General features: G+C 32.1%; 1 protein-coding gene across 1 annotated transcript; it reads right to left on the bottom strand.

Moving 5' to 3' along the window:
• Positions 1-401: 401 nt before the first annotated feature.
• On the bottom strand, positions 402-21,438 carry LOC139524274 (uncharacterized). The gene is made up of 2 exons (XM_071319011.1): positions 20,949-21,438; positions 402-1,562 (listed from the first exon to the last, which is right to left on the bottom strand). The coding sequence occupies exons 1-2, from the start codon at positions 21,010-21,012 to the stop codon at positions 709-711; spliced, it is 918 nt and encodes a 305-aa protein (XP_071175112.1). The 5' UTR covers positions 21,013-21,438; the 3' UTR covers positions 402-708.
• Positions 21,439-23,631: the final 2,193 nt, after the last annotated feature.

The following is a 23,631-nucleotide window of genomic DNA, read 5'->3' as shown; positions in this document are numbered from 1 at the left end:
CCAACCTGTGTGTACGTTGTTATTGTTAATATAAGTTATATAAAAAGTTCTTTGAGCCTTAGTTTTGATAGAAATTTATTTATAATGAATGGCAATAATTTATTTTGATTTTATTGAACCATAAAACTTATTTTTGACTCTTCACATTTTACATAATCCGCTTCGCGGATTATTCAATGTGAAGAGTAAAAAATTAGTTTTATGGTTCAATAAATTCAAAATAGATAATAGCCATTCATCAAGTATTTATAATAAGGAAACATATTTGAAATTCACCTATTTATTGTCGTGGTTAAAAATCCGAGACTCAGACATCTACTGTTGTATACTTGTCTTTAGATTCTTTTGATCTGTTATAAATATTGTAGTACCATTGAAATTGCATTAATAACATAAAAGTATTTGCACAAATATCTGTTTTGAAAAGAAACTTTCGAACAAACACACCTGTACAACATTAAATATAGAGCACTTTTGATTAAGCCTAATGTTTACTTGAGTCAAATTTAAACTGACTCATGTACTGCAAGTTACAGAAAGTTCAATGTACTGTTACACTGCAAAATAATATCTAGTACAAATAAAAGGTACAATATGTCTTTCGTCAAACCAAATACGACTCTGCATTGACTGCCGCATCTTAAACAGTAATATACCTTGCGATGGCCATCCATTACTAAGATTAAATGAAAAGACATTTTGTCAATTTCATGTCTTTTTCAAATTAGATTTATTTGAATTACTAATATCTGCAGCCTTTGTACTAGAAGAATGGTCCCCGTTAACTTCTACAAACTCTTGAAATGTAACACTTTTCTTTGTCTTATTATTGCCATTACTTCCATTTATAGAAACACTAATAGAAACACCTGTTGCTGACGTAACATCACGTGGTTTACCAGGAGAAACTTTAGTTACAAAGTCCGCTCTAGAATCAGGTCTAGAGTCAGTTATAGAATTCGATCTAGAAACATTAGGTCCTATAAAAGTTTCTTGTTTTTTACCAGACGGCGGTCTGCTTATGGGTAATTTGTGTTTTAATTTTGGAGAAGGAGAACTATTGTTTGTAATAGAAGTTGATGCTTTACTATTTTCACTTGATTGTATATTGCTATTCTTAGTTTTTGATCCGTCCTCGGGTCCTTGTTTAATTTTGTTTGATAGTAGGACAGTCAATTTATTAGACAATGCATTTTTATCCTTTTCTTTAGTCTTTGATTTCGCTTCTTCTACAGTAATAACAGTACTTGAAGTCTTGTCACTTTCATTTCCTGTTAATGTATCATTCGCTTTTCTTGACCACAGTCGGAAAAACTTCGTGCCTATTCCTACATTTCTGGCCTTCCTTTGTAATGCTATAAGCGACAGTCTAGCTCTGATGATATTTTTCGTGTTGTCACTAATGTCGCTGGCGTCATCCTCAATAACAGCTCTATCATGGCAGACATTAGCTACCTTTGCTATAATAACTGCAAGAATTACACCAAACAATGCTATACAGATAGTTATGACTATTTTAGGGTACGTTTCGGTGTAAGTTGCCGTAACCGTACTATTGGAACCTGCAAATAGAAATAATGATGTGAGAAGAAATGTCAATCCCATATGTTCGATATTAAAAATAGATAGTCTTATAAGTTATGATTAAGAGATAGGTATATACGTCAATGAGACAACATCACCAACGTCAAAAATGACCAAAAAAACAATTATAGATCAACATACAACCTTCAACAGTATAAGTATTCCTTTCTAGATTTGACTTTGAACAATTCTCTAGAGATATATCTTAGAGTTGATAATGGAAACAGGGAATGTGTCAAAAACACGGCAAAAGAGAAAAAACAGCTCAAACACACTAATGGGTCTTCAGCGAGAAAATCCCGCAGCAAAAGGCGGAATTCGACGCCTAAACAATAATGTATACTAGTTTAGCAGTTTTTAAGTACTTATTCGTGGTCCAATTATTGTTCTAAAGACTTAGCGATTAATTTTGAAAATATAATCAGTTAAAAATCAATGAACTGGATTAAAAGGGGCCTTTGAATATCCATATCTCTTCGTGACATTAAAGAATCTAATTACAAAAGGTTGTACACTGAATTTAAATTTACATGTACTGAACATCATATCGTATGCCATATAAATACCTTTTGCATTATTTTTTTTAAAGGCACGGTTACCATTAGACATTATTTCATTTTGACTTAATTCTTACGCCTTCTGCTTGTAAATCATGCTACTCTGTTTCTAAATTATCATTTTTAGGAGTGTTTTCTAGGTTTTTGTTCCGGTAATGTTGTTGTCCGTTGTTTTCTTTGGTTATTTCTACATATTTTTTGTTGTTGTTGTTAGCGCCATTTCGAAATATTTTCTTGCACATTAATGTCGCTTTATGTTATAGTCGACGAAAACAAGACAACAGATGATTACTATGGACAGGTTAAACAATATACTACGTGTTAATAAAATAAATATTAAACAATTTAAACAAAATAGTGGTCAAGAATTATAAAATATGACGAACAACTACGTATCTTAAATTTAACTACAAAATTTAAATATCAAGGAACACGAAAACATAAAAGCCAAAAAAACATTGAACACGTGTTCCCCAACTTGATAAGCACAACCTATAATCCACACGATATATTTTTTGCAAATACCCGGATCAGGACTAATCCCCTTCAATTTCATAGTGTTGACTGCAGGATATGCTGAAGTATTGTTTATATTTATTTATTTAGTACTTAGTCTACTTATCTTATCAAAGGAACTGTGTCTTCTGTATGATATATATAAACAACAATACTGTTAATAGTTCAACCTTTACAAGCATAATTTAATCTTCGTTTGATTCAGATTGTTCAATTAATTAAAATTTATGGTTTTGGTTAACCAATTCCTATAAGCGTTGTCATTGTTAGAAAGCCCTGTTGAAAGAATTTAAATCTATCTTATAATTAAGATTTAAATATATAAAAGTCGTAGATGTTTGTAAAAATCTCATCGCAACATACGTTTAAATATCTGTTAAATTTCTAACTTTGAAAATTGAATCAATTACCATAATTAACTGATCAATGTATTTTGGATAAGATTCGTTAAACAAAATGTTGCATTTATTCTCTGGTAACAGGAATACTGATGGTAAAACGTTTACGGTTCAGTTGATTGGGCAAGTGATCACACGAAACAAGTCATGGATAGTAATGCAGTTAGCCATAACGCAGATACTGAAAACTAGCTCCAATCCAATGCAAAAAGTAAAATCACAAAAATATCGAACTCAGAGGAAAATTCAAAACGGAAAGTCCTTAATCAAATGGCAAACTCAAATGATAAAATGAATGGACAACAACTGTCATATTCCTGACTTGGTTCAGGCATTTTCAAATGTAGAAAATGGTGGATTGAACCTGGTTTTATAGCGCTAAACCTCTCATTTGTATGACAGTCGTTACCACAAAATACAAGATAAAATATCAGTCAGTACACATATAATGGATTTAGTGTCACGACATCATAAATATTCTAAGAAAAAATGATCATAGGCCTGTGCAATGCTACAATAGAATAAAACAATAAATAATTTTATCTGAAAAAAAAAAATATCCGGGCTAGCGATTCAATTTACTAGACTATAAGTCTAACTATTCAATTCACTAAATTATCGGGCTAACTATTTAATTTAATAAACTAAGGCATAGCATTAAATTGCTAGTGCTCAAAAGATTATGAACTGATATTTTTTTCTTTCTGAAAATGTTATAAAAAAATAAAGGATATTAACTAATGTTGTCGTGATGACATTTGCTAAGACTTGTGTTTTTCATTTGCTTATAAAAATTGACGTAGGAATTAAAACCCATTACTGTACAAAACTTAACATTTTCGTCTAATCCCTTGAAATCAAACACTCTACCCCTATTTTTTTTAAATCTTAATATTATGAAATTTGAATATGTTTATGAGACAATCGGTTATCCTGTTAAGGTGTGAATAACCTTTTTTACATGACGTCAAAACCTTAATTCTCTTAAAATGAACGTTAATTGATGTTTTTTTCATTGTTTTTTTAAATGAGCGGAAGTAACAAAACACAATAGCTTCCATTCTTGTATTTACAGATTATCGAAATAAATACATGTATATATATATGTTAAAAATATCAATATTTTTTATCTGATAAAAGTTAAACTTCAAGAGACAATGTGCACTAACTAATTTGTTGGAATCTGAACTTTTACAAGTATTTTGTTTGCGCGATAAAATGGTTTTTCGTTTGCGCGAACAAATGGTACTGTGTTTGCGCTAATTAACCTGTAATTTATCTGCGTTTTTATTTGGTTTTTTTTATACTGATAATAACCTGTACTTTACGGATTTTATGTTAAGAAGTAAGGATATTTATAGATAATTTATAAGTCAAGAAGGTTATATACATTGCATTCAACAATGAGCAAAATCCCATTAATGCAAACAAAAGGCTCCGAAATGAAAACTGTGTTATTTTTCAAACGGGAAAACTAATAGCATAGATACATTTCAATAACTAATATTATAAATTATGGGATACTATTTCAAAATATACAAAATTTAATACTTCCATTCTTTATAAATTGAAATAAACATATGACTAATTCAGGTGATTCGCTTTTTTGGACAATTAAACTTCAGTTCTATATGAGTTATTGAACATACTCGTACATCTTTAACGTGGCATCGTAGAGTTGCCGCTCACAAACCACCCGGTGCATGAACATGATAAATGTGAAGGACAATTTTAAAGTTTTAATTATTTTTCTTTGTGTAAACATTTTTTTAAGGATCCAAAAGAAAATATGTAATTGTGAGAAGGAATGTACTTTTCAAATGCCCTTGTATTTTCAATTGTTTGTTTTACTATTTATACAAAATACATTCATTATTTCACATTGTAAAGCTTCATTTGTATTTAGTGTTTTGAGTTCTGATTGAAATTAAGTTGTTTAATTTCAGATAATTAAATTTAAAATGAATTGAACTTAAAAATTTAATATAAAGTAAATGAACAATTATCCAATTAATAGAAAAATTGAGGTATAACCATGTAGACATACAAAGTTCAAAGTTCATAGGTATTTCTCTTCCAATTAAGTGTAAGGCACATGACGACAGCAATTACACGAATATTATAATTCAAAACACATATAATAAACAAATAAAAGAAAATCAACATGTAGTACGGAAAAGTCGCTTATTTAAGGAGTTTAGTCGTCATTTTGGAAATACGGCTATAAATCACAGTTTTGGTATTTCAAAAAATACACTTCACATTTTTACTTGTCAAAAAATCGTACGGTGCATTTTTTGTAAAATGGGTTTTGAAGTACGTTCCCTTACTTTAAAGAAAAAATTACTATCAACAGTTTTTAGGTCTACATTCTCCTGAAAAGAACATTCGTGATATGCTTTCTTTTATTAAATACATTGTTGTTACACCTTATTTTAACAATTTCAAACAAAGTTTAGCAAAATTAATCCGTTATTGAAGAGTTTAGGTAAAAATTGAACACTACGAATATTTTGCATCAAATAGAGTATGTTTCAATTCATTTTCTTAATTTATTTTTAGGCAAAACGTAAACTGATAAACATTTATATGATATTTGAAACCTTTAGCAAACAACAATATCAAAATCATTTATCTTGAAGCTTTCTTTCGACTTAAGCATTGGAACAATATATACACTACAAAATCGGAGATAAAGGTTTTCCTCCGGCAATTCGACTTGCACAAAAATATTGAACCGGACCGATACTCTTATTTTAATCTATAAATGATATTTCGTAAGTTATTTCAGACAATAATGTTAATGACTGTCGTAACTTGTTTAGCACTCAACAAGGGCCAATACTCGTATGATATTCAATACCTTATGCTTTGACATGAAGTTTAGAGAAATGGGAAAGTGCGGCAGAACAATCATACGGACCTCTGATATGGGTGTGATTGTTCTGTGTATTCACTTCTACAAACAGATGACACATACAAGTGAGTTGTGGGTGCAGATGGGGAACATTAGCAGTCTAAAGAATGGGCAAGGATTTTTACCCATTCACCAACTATGCGCGTGCTATTTTCCAACAATTTGTTAACTACTGCCTGCTGTACATACTCTTTCCGGATGCGACACAACTTCGTCTCTGTTTGGAGTAGGGAAAACAGTAAACTTTGAAGGACACGCACGACTATTTTAGTTGCAGAGCTTCGGGAGTTCTGATGAAGATGAAGCCCTTGTTTGTGCAAGAAAGTTAGTTTCAAAGATGTATAATCTGAAGAATCTCTTTTAATCATTCCATCATGATATGAATAAAATGCGCGTCCAGCTTGCCACCAGTAAAGATGTAGGTTTAGTCAGGTTACCACCCTGTGAACCGGCTATTTGGACCACATCACACATTGCTAAACCCCTTATTCCGTCACCTTCAGAATACGGTTGGCGAAAAGTAAATAATTCATATTATGGTTTTTGGTTGTAATGAATTTCATGCATGAGCTTTTGCAAAATAAACGTTCGGGATAGAAGACCTTAATTGAAAACAACATTTATCATTTATTGCTTAGGTTGAATGTCACCCGGCAATGTGACTACTATAACTCTAACTAAATTTGTATTGTTCTTGTATAATAGAACAAGTGTTTGAAAAACGCCAATTTTTAGAATTAATCGATTACTATTAGCAACAAGTTCTTTTTTTTCTTCTAATTTTCGAGATAAGTCATTGTAAAATGATTTGAAAAAAACGTCTTTATCTGAAATTTAACACAAAATGCTGCCTATATCTTTCAAATTTGAAAATATAGAAGAAGAAAAAAAAAGAAAACAGTATGTTGATCTTTGACCTTAATTTATGCAAAACTGTTACCACATTTCTTTTTGACGACATCGATATTCCATAAGTACTAATTTTGCCGAATCCAATGATATATAGTATAGCCATATAGTATGTTTGACGATTAAATTTAAAAAAGAATTGGTCTGGTCACCGTGCTAATGATCATACATGATATTATCATTTATATACTTTTTGACATAAATTGTACATTATTTGTTTATGTAAACAATCCATAGTATAAATCAGTTTGACTTTAACATTGGAAACTTTGTAGAAAAATAGTTCTGTTATTAATCCAGATCAATTTTGATGTGCACTTACAAGTTTCCGATGATAAAATCGTTTGGTGGCTATCAATATGCGGGAAAAAACTGTTTTAATTACCTGCTGCTTTTTATTTTAACTTTAAAAATAAGAAGATGCGTTATGATTGCAAATGAGACCATTTTCCACCGGAGACCAACTGACTGAGGAGTTAACAATTATAGGTCACCTACGACCTTCAACAATAAAAAAAAGGCGATACCGCATCTTCTTCTTCTATATAAAAAAGAAGATGTGGTATGATTGCCAATGAGACAACTATCCACAAAAGACCAAAATGACACAGATATTAACAACTATAGGTCACCGTTCTGTTTGTACTATCCTTCCATTTAGGAACACCAAGAATTTATTGTAACACTTTAAAAACATATATACAGTATATATATACAGGTTCTCCTTCGGTCATCTCAAGGAAATATGTACATGTATACACACACGACCTATACTATTCTTTAAAGTCTAAAGCTGGGGTCAGCACAATAAGTAAAGTTTATGGAATAAAAGGAGTAGACTACCTTGCCATCACCTCAATCACTGATATAATATATATATATATTAAGAAAAATATTCTTGTATAGATTAAGCTACAAAAATATTTGTTTGTCATGCATCCGATTTCACCTTGAGAGATGCACACGCCTGATGAAGCTAATTTGTTTAGCGAAATATTGCGTATTTCTATTCAAAATCTAATAGAACTTTTAATTTATTCGTGTTTTAGTTATATTCTTAGACATTAATATAATTTTAATTCAGTAACTGTATCAGTTTATTTTCCCAAACTGATCCACGCTTAAATAGATTGAATGTTGACAAATAATATATCTATACTATAAAACGAGAAGACCTCATTTTGGGTGTCACTTCTCTTCTTTCCACAATAAATTAATCATCATGCCTCTGTGTCCTATGGGTACAGTGCATAATCGTATTTGTCATCCATTCATATGATTATTCAGATTGAGTTATTTTGGGTGAAAAACAAGAAAAAAGACGTCCGGATATGTTTCCGTCATTGGGCAAAATTTTAAGTCAGATTAGACTTCCGGTTTGCGTTTTTCTGTATACTTTGAACATACATTAATACTACGAATACAGTGTATTTTCTGTCTTATATCCGTCATTGGACGAAATTTAAGTCAGATTAGACCTCCGGTTTGCGTTTTTCTTTTTACTTTGAAACAAATACATATACTACGAATAAAGTGTATTTTCTGTCTGATATCATTTTCAATTTACTATCCACGGCAGTCACAGGGTTTATTTAATAGAGAGGGTCTGAATAATATATCAATGACCGCTGTGGATCAATTATTACACTGAGAATTGACTGTAAAAAGAAAATATACTTTCGGGACGTCTGGAACGGGTGTTTTTAAGATCGAAATTTCAGGATTGACCATTTCGGGATCCGGGATTTCTTTTTTCGAATTTCGGGATGTCGAGATATTTAATTTGTATAATAAATTCATAACCTCGGGATTTCATGTTTTCAAGCCCGGGATATTGGGATCAGGGCCCCTACGCAGTGGCGGATCCAGAAATTTTCCTACGCAGAGGCCCGTTGACTGCCTAAGAGGGGCCCGCTCCGGTCATGCTTCAGTGATTCCCTATATAAGTAACCAATTATTTTCCAGAAAAGGGGGGGCCTAAATCCGCCTCTGCTCCGAGCCCCCCTTTAATGAATGTTCATAATATACAGATAAGCGCTAAAATTATTCATGTGTCATTAAAATTAATAGAGAACAAACAAAAAAAAAGGATTTTTTTGTGGAAAAAGGAGGAGCCGGGCTAGAAAAACAATTATCCTGTCCCAAATTACCTATGACTTTTGATACCTTTTCTGAAATACTCAAGTCACTAAATGTTTTACAAAAAAAAAAAGATGTGGTATGAATGCCAATGAGACAGTTCTCCACAAGAGACCAAAATGACACCGAAATTAACATTTAAAGGTCACCTAACGGCCTTCAACAATAAGCAAAAGCCGATACTGCATAGTCTGATATAAAAGGCCCCGAAATGACAATGTAAAACAATTCAAATGAGAAAACTAACGGCCTTATTTATGTACAAAAAATGAACGAAAAACAAATATCACTGAATCACTGAATTACAGGCTCCTGACTGGAATGTTCATAATACATGTACACTAAATGTATGTTCATAATGAAATTAATAGAAAACAAAAAATGTGAATTTTGGAAATAAAGGAGGAGGGTTAAAAAAAACATTTTCCTGTCCCCAAGTACCTATGACTTTTGATACTTTTCCTGAAATTCTCAAGTTATTAAATCTTTTACAAAATTCTTCTTACAACACTTCACGATTTCGCGGGTGTGTTCTAGTATGTTTTAAAGTTACTGATCACTTAGAAATACTACACATTAGATGTCCCGTTAATGTTAGTCCTTCCAACAGTTTTAATCTTTTAATATATAGCTGATGACACAATTCAGTAGATATTTTTGTAATGACTGTTATTTGTTCGGTATTAAAATTTTCACTATTTTCAAAGGACAATATATATACATGTATATATGTGCGGGAATTTCTCGCTACATTGAAGACTTGTTGGTGACCCTCTGCTGTTGTTTTTTATTTGGTCGGGTTGTTGTCTCTTTGACATATTCCCCATTTCCATTCTCAATTTTATTTACAAGACTGCAAAAACTTGCCATTTATCCAATACTTTTTTTTTTTATTTGCAGTGGCGGATCCAGAAATTTTCATAAGTGGGGTCCCACTGACTCCCTAAGAGGTGGCCCGCTCCCGTCACGCTTCAGTGATTCCCTATATAAGCTACCAATTTTTTTCCCAAAAAGGGGGGGCCTCCTGCCCCCTCCCCCCCCTAAATCCGCCTCTGATAACTTTGACATTAATTTACTCTGTTATGAATACAAGCAAAATCAAAAGTATATAGATTATCTAGGCAAACAGTGCCCCACAATCCCTTCGCCTGACGACTTGGTAGGTATGAAACACTTACAGAGAATATGAGCCTGTATTCTTTGTTAAAATCCCAATTAACTTATACTATTTGTATATTAAACAGTTGAAAAGTATTATAGATAAGATATGTTCATGAACACTTTTATTTGAATGTATTAAATATACCTCAATACTGCATTATATATATATATCGAAATTGTGCCTGACAATAGGTAACACAGCAGATGGACCCCAACCCCAAGGAGCAATTAAGCGGCTATTTTTTTAAAGTAAATTCAGGATCTGATTCCCACGACGAAATTATATCATTACGGTGGCAAACATTCCTTTAATTGCTCGTCGGAATGCGAACCCCTCCGAGGATTTGGAGTCGGGATACGCAATGTGATCAAGAACGACATGATTTTTTTAAATCACTTCAAATTCGTTGTTGAAAAAATATATTGTTAGTGATCTTTGAAAATAAGCTTTACGTGCTTTAGTGTGTGGAAAAAATGAAGACTTTGCACTGATAATATCTTATGCACATTTTTAATTATTTGCACAAATGTATTGTTTATTCGTTTACAATTTATAGATATGTCTATTTGTCAAGCTCTAGATCATTATGAGTCTAGACTATGTATATAAAGATTATTATAGACCACAAAAGGTCCTCAATCATCACTGAATTCTTTAAAGAACCACAGATTATAATACGTAATTAATTTTAATCAAGTTATTTGTTTATTTATTATCTCAGTTGGTTTCGTACCCTTCGAAAGATTACCGTACCTATTTTTGTTTTGGAAGTGAACTTTTAACGTTTGAAGTACTTACATCAAATTAGAATATTACGTTTTTAAGTCTTATATACTTTTTTTTTTTGATTAATTGTTGTTGGCTTAAAACAAGTTGTCAAAAACTTGTTTTTTTTATCTTTTTATGTGGGATGTTTAGATACGCTGCCACGTCTGGTCCGTAGTCAGTCTGTAAGATGTTTCATGCTTTGTATCGATCTTAATATGCACAAAGCCCTCTTCAACTAATTATTATAGTTTATTCTTATGTAGTACTGTTACACCACTGTCACAGATTAGAAGCACGGTTTGATGCACGCAAACTAGTTTACCCCGCCACATTCTATATGTGCCTGTCAGGAGCCTGTAACTGAGTGGTAGCCGTTTTATGCTGTTTTTCGTTTATTTGCTGTGCATAGTTTGATCTTGTATTGTGTGCCGTTGCGCCACTGTCCCATGTTGGAGAGGCTTGGCGCCTTTGAACTAATTCAAACCCACCATATTGTGTACGTCCCTGTCCGTAGTTCAGTGGTAGTCGTTGGTTCATGTCTCATATTTGTTTTTCGCAAGTTGTTTTGTTATAGATTTTAAAACTTTCACAAATATTATTTAAACACAACTTGTGAAACTTCGTGTTCCCAAGCTCTCAACAGATCAACAAAATGAAATAAGTAAGCACGTTTGTGTTGCTCAACTTGCTCACTCATCCAGCGGCACATATCTCACAAAGTAACTACGACAATGCCAACCACAAGTGAAATAACTTTGATGGGTTCTAAAGGTCAATAGGTTATACGGGTATGATAGATATTTCGACTTCAACAACAAATAGTTGAGAAACAAGAATGTGTCCATAGTACACGGATGCTCCACTTGCACTGTCATTGTCTATGTTCAGTAGACCGTATAACTGGTGTCAAAAGTCTAATATGGCAATACAATTAGACTTGATCAAAAGTTCATCAAAAACTACCTTGAACAAAACTTTAACCTGAAGCGGGACGGACAGACGAACGGGCATACGCACAGACCGAAAACATAATGCCTCTAGGTGAGGCAAAATGAGCAAGATTACATTGTATGCTTCACTATAGGACCTACCTGAAGTATAGCTAAAAGGTTTTATAAAGATGCTGAAAGAGCGCATTTTCCGGCCAAAACTGGTCAAAAGATATGTCATATTTCAATTAAAAAAAAAAGGATGAAACGTGGGAGTATCTTTAGTTACATATTCATTATGTCGTTCTGACCATGTATGAACTATTTGCTACTGGACATTAAGCAAACATTAACCAATGAATCATATTCATAAATGAGCACACCAGGTTAAGATTATTTATGTATTTCAAAATAGGTGGTAGCGTTATTGAAATAACAAAAATGTATAGCTTGAATGTTATTTTTTTCCCCTTAAATTCGTTTTCAAGCTTCTCCTTGGTTTTGTTTAAAACTATCAAGAATGTTTAATATATTACAATCGTGTTTTGCACATACTATGACTAGTATACATGACGGGTTTTAATTTGTTGTTTATATTGATCGGGATTTTTTTCTTTCGTTTCGTTCTTTTTCTTGTCGAAACTTTTTTCTATTTAATATTAGAAATATTTCAACAAGACTGTTTGTCTATTAACTTAAAGTGCATTTGATTTGTATATATTTTGTCTAAATTAGATCACAAATAAGTAACACAAAAGAAATGTTCTGATGTCTTCTCCAACATAATGTGAAACAAAACCAATGGGATTAAGACAAAAATGTGGTAAGATTGCCAAATCGACAACTAACGTTACTTCAGATATGTTTTTTGACTGTCCAATTCGCCGTTTCAGAATCTAATGCATCCTGGGTAATATTTTCAAAAGTGTACACCAAAACGTCCTGATTGGTTAAAAAAATCATAAACAATGGAAATTTAACCAATGACGTGACGTTATTTTTATTTTGTGGTACGAACAATGAAATTACCCATGATGCTTTAGATTCTGAAACGGCCAATTGGTGTCGTCTTCCCTTTTCACATACATTACGTTATATTTAATGACATCATTTATTTATGGTGAATAATCACAAACGTCAATAGATTTTATTTTTAATTCATAAATTTACTTTAATTTAACAACTGATTACCTTGCTATACACACATTTTAATAACACAACAATACTCTGAACTGTTTGGGATTAAATCTTGGACATTTTTATACTGGCTGAGATAATCTAAAAGCATACTTAACATAGGGCTCTATAGTTTAATCTAGTAAAACTAACCATAATTATCTAAATATAGAAACGGTAGCTGTTGTTTAAGTTGAGCACATTTCTGTTATCAAAAATCTCCAGAGTGTATAATGAGTTACATAAACTCTATGATACTCCATCAAAACATCATGTATAATTTCCATTTTGTCTGCAGATTTTTGGTTTAATGGGTTTAAAAACGGTCTGATTAATAAACAAGCAACTGCCCTGCATGAAAAACTGTAAATCAATGTGTAAACCAGAAGAGTAGACAAACGGTCTGATCTATGTACAATAGGTGTGGGACATACAGGAAAAACTGTAAATCAATGTGTAAACCAGAAGAGTAGACAAACGGTCTGATCTATGTACAATAGGTGTGGGACATACATGAAAAACTGTAAATCAATATGTAAACCAGGCGAGTAGACAAACGGTCTGATCTATGTACAATAGGTGTGGGACATACAGGAAAAACTGTAAATCAATGTGTAAACCAGAAGAGTAGACAAACGGTCTGATCTATGTACAATAGGTGTGGGACATACAGGAAAAACTGTAAATCAATATGTAAACCAGAAGAGTAGACGGTCTGATCTATGTACAATAGGTGTGGGACATACATGAAAAACTGTAAATCAATATGTAAACCAGAAGAGTAGACAAACGGTCTGATCTATGTACAATAGGTGTGGGACATACAGGAAAAACTGTAAATCAATGTGTAAACCAGAAGAGTAGACAAACGGTCTGATCTATGTACAATAGGTGTGGGACATACAGGAAAAACTGTAAATCAATGTGTAAACCAGAAGAGTAGACAAACGGTCTGATCTATGTACAATAGGTGTGGGACATACAGGAAAAACTGTAAATCAATATGTAAACCAGAAGAGTAGACGGTCTGATCTATGTACAATAGGTGTGGGACATACAGGAAAAACTGTAAATCAATGTGTAAACCAGAAGAGTAGACAAACGGTCTGATCTATGTACAATAGGTGTGGGACATACAGGAAAAACTGTAAATCAATGTGTAAACCAGAAGAGTAGACAAACGGTCTGATCTATGTACAATAGGTGTGGGACATACAGGAAAAACTGTAAATCAATATGTAAACCAGAAGAGTAGACAAACGATCTGATCTATGTACAATAGGTGTGGGACATACAGGAAAAACTGTAAATCAATATGTAAACCAGAAGAGTAGACAAACGGTCTGATCTATGTACAACAGGTGTGGGACATACAGGAAAAACTGTAAATCAATATGTAAACCAGAAGAGTAGACAAACGGTCTGATCTATGTACAATAGGTGTGGGACATACAGGAAAAAAGAGCAGCCAACACTAACCACTGTATTACAAGTTTCTGACATAGAACAAACACAGATAGTTGCGAAAATTACTGCAAAAACTCAAGTACACGTATACACTCATAAAAAAAATAGGCACACATTGTATCAAGTTTTTAGATTGATAAATTGAAAAGTTTATATTATCAAAAGCTTTCAGCGCTTCATATATGAACCATAGTTTGAGTGGTTGCTACGATTAGATCGCACGAAGAGGGCTTATAACATTATCATAACACGTGAAAGGAATTTGACCAATCTTATGTGTACTCCAATACATCATATAAAAATATTTTAATTAAGGATTAAAAAAGTTATTTTTCTTTAAACGCATTGTAACAAGATACACTGCATTTATTTTTTTTAATCAATTTTTATAACATTAAATCTTTAATATTTTCATACCGGCTTATGAAAACCGACACGTACTCAACATTGCCTTGAATATTAAAACCGTTTAAATCTTAATTTAAAGTTATAATCTTGAAACCTTTTCTATTGTAAAACGGTATGGCTAATATTTAGATGCATTTTTTAGTATTTTTAGTATTAAGTATTTTCCTTCATTAATATTTCTAGAAAATATCATACATGTAGTGTTAATATGCTTTACTGGATTCCATATTGATAGCTTTCAACGTATATAGTATGGGTTTTGCTCAATGTTGAAGTCCGAACTGTGACCTATAGTTGCTAAACTTTATGCATTTGGTCATTGGTGGATAGTTGTCTCATTGGCAATCATGCCACTTCTGTTTAACCTTTTTCATACTGGTTAGGGAACAGATTGACCGTTCGCGGACGCTTAACCCTGCTATTTTTGTATGCGACTTTCTAAAGTAAAACAAATGTAGTTCAGTTAATGTCGAAAATAACCAAGATATTAATAAAAGGTTTACAGTATGAAATTTAAAGGATTATAAATAAACTCAAGGACGTTTTATAGTTTAAATTTTTACCACATCTCAGCTAAAAATATCGTTTCATCTTGTTTCGGATGACAGTTGAGACTTTTCTAATCTCTACACGACACTACACTTTCACATAATCTCATCAAACATGAGTTTTCTAATTTAATCAAATAAAGTCCTTCATAAATCTATTATCAAATGTCTTAGCTGTATTTCATAAAAGTCCTTTTTCTTAGTGAAAAAAACTAAAACTGTATTTGCACGGTAATGATATGGCTAAGCTTGATAAAAATACATAGTAATCTATATATTTAAATTGATAAGCTATAATCACTGGGGTAAAGCTGATGACCGTAACTGCATTCACGGTCATCCCAAGATGTCGGATGAAAAATTAGGTCAGTTTCTGTATTGTCTGTTAAAGTGTTTCTATATCATTTTCTTTACAAATCATACATTGAAACGATGTAAATTTATAAAAGAATCACTCGGAAATCACTAATTACTTCTGAGAAATGTGCATGAAACGGGAAATTCGATTTGAAAAAATCGCCAAGATGACCGTAAATCACAATCGAGATGACCGTAACAGAATCAGCGATTCATAACAAGGCTGACCGTAACTGCTTTTAAGATGACCGTAATTTGTAAATGATGACCGTAACTTTTCAAGGATGACCCTCAATTCTAAGAAATATCCGTATTTATATAACTATCATTTTGTATCAAATGATTAATCGTGTTGGTATACACGTATTAATATGCGAGTTTTATCCTATAGGTAGAAGAAAATAAGACGTGCTTCAAATGCAAAGATTACCATATGTATCTTTTTTACAGTAGAGGGTTCAATTTTTAAAATGAATATGCCAAAAGACATGCAAATGAACAGGAAGGGAAAACATGCTACAAAAGCGCGATAAAATGACACCTTACAAGCATAATGAAAAAAATGCTGCGCACAGCCTTCAACTGCTCGACAGAAGATTTTGTTTTGTTTCTGGGATTCCTTTTAATGACATATAATAAATACACATTTTTAAAAATGCCAAAAAATTGCATGTACACCCATTGATATTATATCGTCTTTCATTTTGTCGTGCAAATAAAATAACAGAAATATTTTGAAAATATCATTCGAATAAACTAGTGAAGGTGAGCTCCAGCAAAGTAGATCCTTAAAATAGTATTGTACGAAAAGCGTATCACAAGGCGGAACGTTGTCAATTTGTATATATATACAGAAATGTTATTCATACAGTCAGGATTCTACTTCTTCAAAATTATCTCCCCATTACGCCAGTTCATGCTCACAATCGTAGAAATGGAAGCCATTGTAGGGATGACGCTCTGCCAATTTTGATCTTGAAAACTGATAAATTTATCCACATAGCACCGTTACGATCGATGTTATATTTTAAAAGACAAATAAATCTACTAGCTAATGAGCATTAGTTAATGATCTTGTCTGCATTGATTCAACTTAAAAATATTGTCTGTTTGGATGTCAGATGGAATTTTTGAAAATTCTTAAGCATTTAAAAAAATTCTAATTAAATATTTCGTGGAAGGGCAGACTAAACATTTTCAGTGGTTGAAGATTATAAACCCTAGTTATCACACACAAGAAAATCATATTTTTTCAAGATATCCATTTTCATCATCCAAATTAAAAGACTGTCGTCAAGTACTTTTAGAAAAAAAAATAGCGATTCGAACACACCTACTCTGTTTTTGTGATTCATTAGAGAGGTATCTCAATTGACCCATATATTTCATCTTTTTGTACTGTCATTTTTTTACGTTATAAAGTCAACCTGTAGCTTTGATATATAATAATGATAGAATCTGAAGAGAGATGCTATATAAAATACTCTTGCTTTGTACGTTTTAAAGACAAAATATACACCCCAAACATGCCCTAACATGAAAAGGTGCACTCGATTTTTCCATTTTCGATACAATCGTTACCTGTTTTGGGGATTTTTTTCTTGATTCACATAATGGAAGGGCAGACACGAAAATTTCTGAACTAAAAGATTGATATGTTCTCCGTCCGTGATAAAAAAATTCGGAGGTTATGCATTTTCTACGTCCAACTTATAGATACTATATATAAAAAAGAAGATGTGGTATTATTGCCAATGAGACAGCTATCCAGAAAAGACCAAAATGACACAAACATTAACAACTATAGGTAACCGTAAGGCCTTCAACAATGAACAAAGCCCATACCGCATAGTCAGCTATAAAAGGCCCCGATAAGAACTATGTCGTCGACTTGATATCTTATTGTTTTGCATTACTATGTAATAGATACATTGAAAACTTATGCAAATGGTGTTTTTAAAATAAGAAAATAGTCGTTTTATTTGTTTCTATTAACTTTTTAAAATTTTGTTACTATATCAAACATTACAGTTAACTTTTATCGCTTTCTCGATAAACACAGAGCTTCGATTCTTTTGTTCTATTTCAAAAGTGTTTCCGCCTGCATATATCAAGACAAATTAAGATTTTAATCTGCTTCCTCTGGAACCATACACATGGGCTCGATTACCAAATATTCGTATGTATAATTAATGTTTTTAATGCTCCATTTATTGGCATTATGTTTTTCTGTTCTGTGCGTACGTTCGTCCGTTCGTCTGTTTGTTTGTCCGTTTGTTTAGCTTCAAGTTAAATAAAATTGAAACTTAGTACACATTTTCCCTATGGTATGATCTTTTTAATTCTAATGCCAAATTACAGTTTTATCCCATTTTCATAGTCCACTAAACATAGAAAATGATAGTGTAGATGAGGCATCCGTGTACTAGTGACACATTCATGTTTCTTCAAATTTTCGTCGTATCGCTGTCAATTTGTGTTAAAATTTTAACGTCGATATCAATAAATATTTCATTGTTTACGAGAAATATGCAATTTACTATCATTGTTATAAATCCTAAATATGGCCAATCATATTATAGTTTAAAAAAAGAAATTTATGAAACATATTTATATCCGCTAACCGAGCCCCTATTGAGATCGACAAACCCAACAAAAAAGCTTTGAATACAATACGGATATTTCTTAGAATTGATGGTCATCCTATAAAAGTTACGGTCGTCCTATATAAATTACGGTCATCCTTTACAAGTTACGGTCATCTTTTTACCAATCACGGTCATCCTTGTTTTATGTTACGGTCATCTTGAAAATATTTTGATTATGATTTACGGTCATCTTAACGATTTTTTCAAATCGAATTTCCCGTTCCATGCACATTTCTCGGAAGTAATTAGTGATTTTCGAGTGATTCTTTTATAAATTTACATCGTTTCAATGTATGATTTGTAAAGAAAATGATATAGAAACACTTTAACAGACAATACAGAAACTGACCTAATTTTTCATCCGACATCTTGGGATGACCGTGAATGCAGTTACGGTCATCAGCTTTACCCCAGTGATAATTATAAGTTATTCGAAGGATTAACATGGTTTTATGGTTTGATTCTAAAATTGCGAGCTCTAGTAACAACATCACTGTAAATCTATGAGTGTGATATCCCGTTTAAGCATCAATAACATAAATGGTAGCAATTTAACAGTATGTGGTACAAAATGTTTGCTGAAGTCATGAAAAATATATATTATAGATACCAGCTCATTTCTTTGGGAGCAGATTTGTTATCGTAATCAACAGGTATGCAAAACCATCCGATTTAACAGTTTAAGAGAGCAAATCGTGTGTTTTCAACATCATCTAATAAATATTCCCGTCTTCTAGAACTTAACTGTATAACTTTCTTTCTTATAATAATATAGTTGAAAATTTTACTAACTTTTTCAACAGTATATAGATTTATATTTAAATATAAATCATACAATGAAATTACTTTCAGTGCCAAACCATCATGTCCTTTCATTGTAAAAACTAAATATAAAATAATGAATGGCTAAGGGTGATAAATTGCTTAAATATTAAATGAAAATGAATAAATGTCAATATGAGCACCTTACATTTTTTATTATAAATAATATTTGTACATCTATAGTTTAAATAAAGGCTGAGTGTGTAAGAATATGATTAAAGAAATCCTTGGACCGTTTACTTTGGATATAGTAAGATTTAAATCTTCTTTTGAAATGACCGTTATTTCTTGTATAATATTGTGTATTGCACAAAAGGACACACTAAATAAGTATATAATAGATCACACTGCCCTAGATAATAACATACAAACGTACAAAATTAAAATTGAATACGTGTGATCAAAACCTTGAATTTTACTTATGCTTTTGACGAAACAGTAAACAAGGCCTTGAAAATTACTTATATATATGCTTTCGACGGAACATTAAAGAAGTGTCAATAATTCTTTGTATAAATGTTTTATAATTACAATATTGCAGTAGCACGTTATATGATTATATCTATCACATTTTTAAAATATTATCTCAATGAATATAGCGGGATATCAACTAGAAAATAAATTGTAAGCATGGAGTCTTGGGTACCCTCCCCCCTTTTCCATGCACAAGCTGAACGATGACAGGTAAATTCTTATTCAAAATAATATGTTAAATAAAACTATTTGTAAGGGACGACATCAAAAGTTCAATGTAGGATAAAAAACTTAATTCACATAGTTTTTTCGCTGACCCCCCTACCCCCTTCTTAACTTAATTTGGGGAAAAATTGATTTACCTATATGGATATATGTAAAATCGATTTTAGACTAACACAACTTGAGGCAATGTTGACCCCCCTACCCCCAAACTATTCGATTTAAGTTTTTTATCCTACATCGATCTTTTGATGTCATCCCTAAGCTGAAAATGTATCACTGGTGCTACACCATTAAAATATTAAACCCACTCGCCACCAATTAATAAATGTCATAAAATAGGAATAAGGATTGGAAATACTTTTCGTTTAAAGACAAATTTGACCAATAATGATTAGAATAAAAAAGACCCATATTTATTTGTCCTTAGTGAACATTCAAAAGGGTGTACAAATACACGTACCGTTAGATAAGTTCTTATCTTATTCTAATGTTGACAACAAAAATATCTTATATAATTGTAGATATATTACATAAACAAAGTATAAATAATTCGCATGACAAATGATGGTTAAGTGTGAAGATATACCCAGTCCAACACATACATATAAAAAAAGAAGATATGATGTGATTGCCAACGAGACAACTCTCCACAAGAGACCAAATGACACAGAAATAACAACTATGGAACACTACATACGGCCTTGTATACTGAGATAAGCCCATACTGCACAATAATATATTGCAGAACCGACCAGTAATAGCAATATATGCGAGGGGGCTACGGAGGAATAGTATCCTACTTCAACACGCATGAGATATCCAATATGTTGTCGTAAAAGCCGATATTTTAAATATATTTGAAAGTTTAAGGTGATTTTTCAAAAGTTAATTCTGGTAATATCTGGTAATAAGCAAAAGGGTTAAATTGGTCCTTTCAAACTTACCTTTTATTTCATGTATCAGTGAGCAAAAAGTAACAACTGTGAACCCAGTGATAGGGTCCACCATGGTGATATTCCATCAAACTTTCAATTAATCCCATGTTCACATAATATCCTAGAAAAGAGTGATTCAATCTTTCTCATTGTTTTATTTCAGCAGATATTTATATTAATGATAGAGTTGACTCGGGTTTATCGTGTAGTTGATCCTTTTTATAAAACACTCGTCAAGTTTTTGAAGCTCGGTTATCTTGAAGTAAATCTCACATCCATTGATCCTTTAAAAATAGCGTTGTGTTCATTTATAATCTTTAGATTGTCTGTTGGTGTTTAATAAATTTCTAAGTTACCAGTGTCCATTAAATGTTAGCAAACTTTTTGAAACGAGGAACACCTCCGCAAATTATTAATATCCACCAATTTTCGCTCTCTGTGTCAACAATGCTTTGCTCCAAACAAACAATTGTATGTATATAGTTATAACTGAACAAACGATTTAATAAATCAGGTATAGCCAAATTTTAACCTGCTATTTAATTATTCCTTTAACTAGATCGTCGTGTACCTCTACAGAAAAAAACTTTAAATATACACGTTAATTTATCGATTCTGTTTAAAAAGCATGTAATCTGTCTTTAATTGGAGGTTAAGAAGATTAATAAAAAAATATTCTATTGTAATATTTCAAATGTTATGTAATTACACCGTTGGTCACAAATACTTGTAAGTAATTTATAAGTACTTACATTATTAAATGTCGTGGTAACATGTAACGGCAAAGGTTAATTAATTAGCAACATATTTAATTGATACACCGAGCAGAGACGTAAATACAATTGTATGTCTCTGATACAACATAAGTTTTGCGTTAATTAACCAAATCGGTGGTATTTGTTTTAATTCTTTCTTTTTATATATATCAAAAGAGATTTAAAAGGAGATGGCAAACTACGACTGTCACAACTGTTTTTAAATTTGTAAAGTTTTACAAAGATAGGAACGATAACTCTATATAGCATGACAGCAAACTCCGAGTCAGTACTGCCTAACGGTTCTGTACATTCAATAGTAAACAAAAATAAACACAAATATGCTGTATACTATAATTGCAGTGGCGGATCCAGAACTTTTCCTAAGGGGGGCCCGCTGACTGACCTACCGGGGGGGGAGGGGGGCTGCAGTCATGCTTCAATGATTCCCTATATAATCAACCAAATTGTCCCCCCTGGATCCGCCTATGAATTGCTAACTATAATACTTTGAGTAATGTAATTCCACCAAGAATCTGAAGTATGCCGACTGTTTTTCTCCACTACGCATGGCATCGTTCTTTTAGAAATATGGTCGTTATTATAGATAAACTTTTAACAAAACTGTGATTTTTTAAATACTTAAGCTTTTATACCTCAGGAATAAATTACCATACTAGCTATATTTGGTAATACTTATAGGATTTTTTTTATCCTCAATACTCTTCAACTTCGTACTTTTTTTTTTTTTTTTTTTAAACTTTTGTTGATTCGAGTGTCACGGGTGCGTCTTTTGTAGACGAAACACGCGTTTGGCGTGAATACAAATGTAATCTTGATATCTATGATGACTTTATTTCCCAAAGTAGTTGTCTACTTAAGAGCAAAATGAACATATCTTTAAACATGCGCTTGATTTTATAAGAGGTTCGAATATGTTTCTTAATGCTTATATAGGAAACAATGCACACACTCATATTGTGTGCCACTTAAATGTTCTGTAAATTTTCTAAAAATGTTAAAATAATATGCATGCTCTTATCTATTGTATTGCTAACTTCTTAAATATGCCAAATTGAGAAGACTTCATCAGTCTTTGAGGGGGATAGGACCTTTATCGGGACTCCGGGATTGAGTGTTTTTAAGCTCGGGATTTCGGGATTGACCCTGTCGTGATTCGGGAATTCTTTTTTTTTAATTTCGGGATGTCGGGATTTGAATTCATTTAAATTAGGGACCTGGGGATTTCGTGTTTATAAGCCCGGGATTTCGGGATCAGGACCCCTCTTATCCCCCCTCAGTCTTGTGTCTTATCCAATTTATGGTTATGCAAATTCAATATGTTTAAACCAAACTGTGTTTGTGGTGTCCTGTCATACATTCATTTATTTATCCGTTTATTTGCACTGAATTCCTCTCACGCAATGTTGCTATTTTAGCGGTATATTTAACATTCCCATATAAGCGAAAGGTTTAGCTAGCCATCAAACAAGGTTTAAACCCCATTTTATTGTTAAAAATATCCTGTACACCACTGCAATCTTTAATGACCTGACAACAGTATCGTAATTATATCCCTTCTTAATAAGTCTATTTAAAGGATTTGTTAGCTTCTGACATTTTTGTGCTTTATAAAGAATATTTCCATGAAAGAATGGATGTGAAATACTTGAACGTATAAGAAGTCTGCATGTTGAGCTATATTTACGACTGATGTCCTTATTACGATGATAAAATTTAGTAAATGTTTTGACTAGTTTGTGATATCGAAAACTCTGGTGTAATATTTTTTCAGCAATACATAAATTTCTCTCGTTAAAATCTAAAACATTGTTACATACACGAGCGAATCGAATTGACCCTGTCGTGATTCGGGAATTCTTTTTTTTTTAATTTCGGGATGTCGGGATTTGAATTCATTTAAATTAGGGACCTGG

This window comes from Mytilus edulis, chromosome 5 (genome assembly GCF_963676685.1).
Source record: "Mytilus edulis chromosome 5, xbMytEdul2.2, whole genome shotgun sequence".
In the NCBI taxonomy this organism is placed as follows: Eukaryota; Metazoa; Mollusca; class Bivalvia; order Mytilida; family Mytilidae; genus Mytilus; species Mytilus edulis.
Note: the sequence above shows the minus strand (reverse complement) of the source record. Positions and strands in the feature narration are given on the sequence as shown.